This window comes from Borostomias antarcticus, assembly GCF_949987555.1.
Source record: "Borostomias antarcticus genome assembly, chromosome: 14".
NCBI classification, from domain to species: Eukaryota; Metazoa; Chordata; class Actinopteri; order Stomiiformes; family Stomiidae; genus Borostomias; species Borostomias antarcticus.
This window is the reverse complement of record NC_140247.1, coordinates 24,238,410-24,243,409: the sequence shown is the minus strand read 5'-3', so window position 1 is coordinate 24,243,409 and position 5,000 is coordinate 24,238,410. Positions and strand designations below refer to the sequence as shown.

The 5,000-nt window shown below is 47.0% G+C and overlaps 1 protein-coding gene across 1 annotated transcript in view; it reads left to right on the top strand.

Moving 5' to 3' along the window:
- The window catches only part of LOC311317584 (MORC family CW-type zinc finger protein 3), a 21,177-nt gene that overhangs the window by 15,826 nt on the left and 351 nt on the right, over window positions 1-5,000 (top strand). Inside the window, exons 15-17 of the mRNA XM_084448658.1 lie at window positions 1,841-2,324; window positions 2,575-2,837; window positions 4,485-5,000. The exon at window positions 4,485-5,000 is cut by the window's right edge and continues 351 nt beyond it. Of these exons, the coding sequence (XP_084304784.1) occupies window positions 1,841-2,324; window positions 2,575-2,837; window positions 4,485-4,641 (904 nt within the window). The 3' untranslated portion in view covers window positions 4,642-5,000. The remainder of the gene's footprint in view (window positions 1-1,840; window positions 2,325-2,574; window positions 2,838-4,484) is intronic.

Here is a 5,000-nt window from a genome sequence, read left to right as displayed (position 1 = left end):
TAGCATTTCATGGAAACCGCATAAGGAGACAGACTCGCTCGCTCGAGGCATGAAACAATGATATATTCACATGAGACAATTTCTGTTCAGAAGACACATCAGTCAGCAGCCATCAGACAATTCCAGCAAGGAGTCGGACTTACGGGCGGTCAGAGTTACTGACAGTCAGAATACCGGGATCACTTTAGTCGGACGAACGGGTAGTCGGACCAATGGGTCTAAAATGATGGGGACATATGGTCGGAATATTGGGTAGTCGGAATTATGGGTAGTCGGATTATTGGGTGGTCGGACTGAAGCTACGCACCCCTAGTTAGGCTAGCTGGTGTCGTGACAATGTGTACTTCTGATAAGATAATTTTACAAAGTGTCTACCCTTGTATTTCCCTTGAGTTATGGGGTGATATAAAGTGTTCTCCCGATAGAAAGAGGTTTCCCCACTCATAGACCCACCGAGGATGGGAGGGGAAGAACTCTATTCTGGTGGTGTTCACCACTATTATGGTGCGTTCGTTTATAACTGGGAGGTGGCAAATTGCGACTTGCTACTAGGAATGATTAAATAAAACACCTCATGAACTCGCACTTCCTCGTCGCAAATTCGGATATGTTTCTCAGCCCCCAGTTGCTCGAATGCACTAGATATAACTAGGTAACTGTGATATAATGGTATATAGATATAACTAGGTAACTGTGATATAATGGTATATAGATATAACTAGGTAACTGTGATATAATGGTATATAGATATAACTAGGTAACTGTGATATAATGGTATATAGATATAACTAGGTAACTGTGATATAATGGTATATAGATATAACTAGGTAACTGTGATATAATGGTATATAGATATAACTAGGTAACTGTGATATAATGGTATATAGATATAACTAGGTAACTGTGATATAATGGTATATAGCTCGAATGCACACAGGTCGGAGGTGGGTATTTTGCGACTTGCCAGCTCCGACCACAAACGAACGCACCATTAGTGTTCTTTTCGTCAGCTTGCTAGCTCGACAACTGGCTTGTATTTATGTTTGTCAAGTCTAACAAGTCAATGCTGCCGGTATGGAGTGAACTTTATTGTAGTCTAGTCTATTTTGAATGTTTTTTCCTGGCAAAGACCATTCTACTGTAACTAGAGTGGACTAATGCATGCTGGCTTTGTGCTACGGTAGAAAAGCCTATCTGTGTTTGTGGATCAATTAAGCTCTGTGGTGTTATTAGTGTGTGGGATGTGGTTAATTGAGCTCTGTGGTGTTATTAGTGTGTGGGATGTGGTTAATTGAGCTCTGTGGTGTTATTAGTGTGTGGGATGTGGTTCATTTCTCACCGACTTGCAGATGGTACGCTGCAGATGGAAAAATCTGTCTCACTTGGCAACCGTGATCGGAGCGGGGATTTGATTCTCCACTCCAGTTTGTTTGACAGAATTTCCAGTAAGGCGGTCCTTCACCCTATCGGAGATGTAGCCAGTTCTAGCAATGAACCCCGGGATTATTTAAATTCCACTTATCTTATCTTTTTAACGGAGACGTCTCCAGACTTTCAGAGGCGATCTCAAAAGTCTGGCATCGCGAGACAGCTTGGCCTAGCTCATTTATTCTTCTCTCCCATGTTTTGAGAATAAATTGAGCAATATGAGCAATGACAGGGGGAATTAAAGAATAATTCAAGTCTAAACTCATCCTGTAGCCAGAACGCTTCAGTAGGCAGGTATAGAGATTAAAATGTTCACACTTAGAGGGGCCCTACATTCGCACGCCCGCACTGACACATCCTGTACTCACTACCTTGCTCATTCTGTGTTTCTCTCACTGTGTCTCGCGTGTAGCAACAAGAGGAAAGCAAAATGGCCGCCCAGCAAAGTTTACAAAAGGCTGCGCCCGAGGGCAGAGCCCCAGCAGGCGTCCGACGAGACGGGGGGGGAGGAGCAGCCCGCGAAGGACGCCGGTGACGCCCAGCCCCTGGTGGAGAGGGAGAGAGGGGAGAGCACGCCCAGGGTAGAGAGACCGCCCAGGGTCGGCCCCGCCCAGCCCTCGTCCAGCCTGGCCTGGCAGCACTCGCTCCCCCCGGCCCAGACCGTGGTGGTATCTCCCCTGAGCCGCGTGGAGGGGCCGGGGACCACACCACTGTCTCCGGAGAGGGGGGGCCGGGCGGCTCTGCTCCAGAGGCTGGAGGTGCTGGAGAAGGAGGCCAAGAGACTGCGCAGGGTGCTGGGCATGGCCGCCACGGCAACGGAGGCCGGGCACAAACCAACGGGCGGGGCTGAGACACTGGTAGCCACGGCAACCAAGACGGACTCGGGCCAAGCGGAGGTAGGAACCCCCAGATGTTCTACCAAGGATTACATGCTCATCCGAATCCTTATCATGAATGTCATTGTATACAGCGTAGGCTTTGTCAACATAGATTTTATCGTTCGTAGAATCAAAAACTTTTGATCATCTAAATCATGTGTAGCTGATGTGTGGCTGATGGCGTTAGAGGGTTAGTGAGCAGAAGCTTGGAAAAGCTATGTACAGTAACTGTACTAATACTGTACTCTTCCCCTCCTCTTTCACGCAGTGGCGTGAAAGCATGGAGGTCTCAGGAGCCGAGGCCCCAGGGCCGGGTAGGGAGGAGGCCCCAGGGCCGGGTAGGGAGGAGGCCCCAGGGCCGGGTAGGGAGGAGGCCCCAGGGCCGGGTAGGGAGGAGGCCCTACCTCAGAGGGGTCTTCCTGGGCAGGAGGAGAGGCCACAGCAGGGCCCAATTCTGCGGAGGGACAAGGCCGGCACCCAGAGCACGACGAGACAGGCCGACAACGGAGCGTGCGGTCACAAGGAGACCAGGTGTGTGATGCATGCAAACAACCTTACACGCAACCACATACACACACACACACACACACACACACACACACACACACACACACACAAGGCAAGTCAAGTTTATTTGTATAGCACATTTCATCAACAAGGCAATTCAAAGTGCTTTACATGAGACATTAAAAGCATCAAGACAAAGTGCAAGAAACGCATAAAAGGTCATATTTAAAACTAAATTTAAAAAAAAGGACATTTAAAACAAAATGCAGGAAAAATTGAGTACAGGAATGAGAGTTACAGTGCAGTGTATGAATGAACAATTATTTGATTTAATAAAAAGCAGCGGCAAAAGTCTTCAGTCTTGATTTAAAAGAACTGAGAGTTGTAGCAGACCTGCAGTTTTCTGGAAGTTTGTTCCAGATATGTGGAGCATAAAAATTGAACACTGCTTCATGTTTTGTTTTAACTCTGGGGACAGAAAGCAGGCCTGTGCCTTCTACACCACAGTTGGTGACTACACCATCATTTGTGGTTTTTAGCATTACTGATTGAAGCTGAGTGCTGACTTTTAATCGTTCTTCTTTGGCTCCAAAGACAATTACTTCAGTTTTATTTTCGTTTAGTTGAAGAATGTTCTGGCACATCCAATTGTTGATTTGTTCAATGCACTTACCCAGTGCTTGTATGGGATTATAGTCCCCTGGTGATATGGTGATATACATTTGTGTGTCATCTGCGTAGCTACATATTTTGTTTTTTTTCCATAATTTGAGCTAGTGGGAGCATTTGAACAGAAGAGGCCCCAGAATGGAGCCTTGGGGAACTCCACAGGTCATTTTTGTCCGCTCAGATCCGCACAAATAGACACAAATGAGTCCCTGTCCTTCAAGTAGGATTCAAACCAGTCTAGCACTGTTTCAGAAATTCCCAGCCAGTTTTCCAGTCGGCCTAGTAATATGTTGTGGTCAACCGTGTCGAATGCATCGCTGAGATTCAGTAGCCTAATACTAAGACTGAAATTCTTCCATTGTCTGTGTTTAAATGGATGTAATTGAAGACCTTAACAAGAGCAGTTAGAGACACTAAGAGCACACACACACACACACACACACACAAACAACCACACACACACAACCACACACACATACACACACACACACACACAAACATAGAAACACGTACACACAACTATATATACACACACACTCTTTCTCTAAGGCCTGATTCATAGTCGACGCAAACAACGCAAGCTACGTTGTGAACGCAAGCTCCAACATGACTCGAGAGCTTGTGTTCTGTGTTTTGTTTTGTGGAAACGGAAGGAATTGCACTATTGCTTGCGTCAAGTGACAAATTTCGGCATGACACACGCAAGGACGCAACGAGACCTTGCGTGGCCTTGCGAAGCTTGCGTTGCTAGCGCTTATGTAGTTTGCGTCGACTATGAATCCCGCCTTACACACACACACACACACACAAACATTCACAGCAAGACAAGTGTCCAATCTAACATCTCTTCTCCCCCTGTTCTATTTATAGTAAGTGTCTGTGTCTTTTCTCCAGTCCTCTACCTCCCTTTCCTCTGCCCAGAGGGTTCTGCGTTCCCCAGCGTCCTGTCCCGTCCACAGGGTTCTAAAGCACCGTGTTCTTTGTCCCCGTGTTTACGTACAGCGCTCTGCAGGACGAGCTGCACAGTCTCCGGGGGAACGTCGTGGCGCTTCTGTCGGCCATCTTGCCCCACGTGGACCTGCAGGGCATCAGTCTGGACGGAGACGACGTGGACGGCGTCCTCCAGCAGATTATCGACGCCAACTCGCTCCAGCCGTGAAGGAAGAAAAACATGTCTTTCTTTGTTTATAAGAGTGGTTGTTTTTGCCAGGAGAGAGCGCTCTCCACCTGTCTCTGGTATTTCATAACAGGAACCACACAGTGTGTATGGAGAGCATGTGGCTGGTGGTGGCCAAATCAAACATACAGTACCCTTCAAGCACCGAAGATGCTATGCAAAAACATGCAACATGATATGATCGTGCTCCATAGGTCAAGTGATTGGTCAAGATATATGATGTCATACACTGGAATTGTATGGAAGTTGAAACCAAGTCTGGATTTTCACCCTGACTTTCTTACCCAAACAAGAGTCAAGGTCCATGAAGGATTTGGTTTAGATCAGATAAGCATTATTTA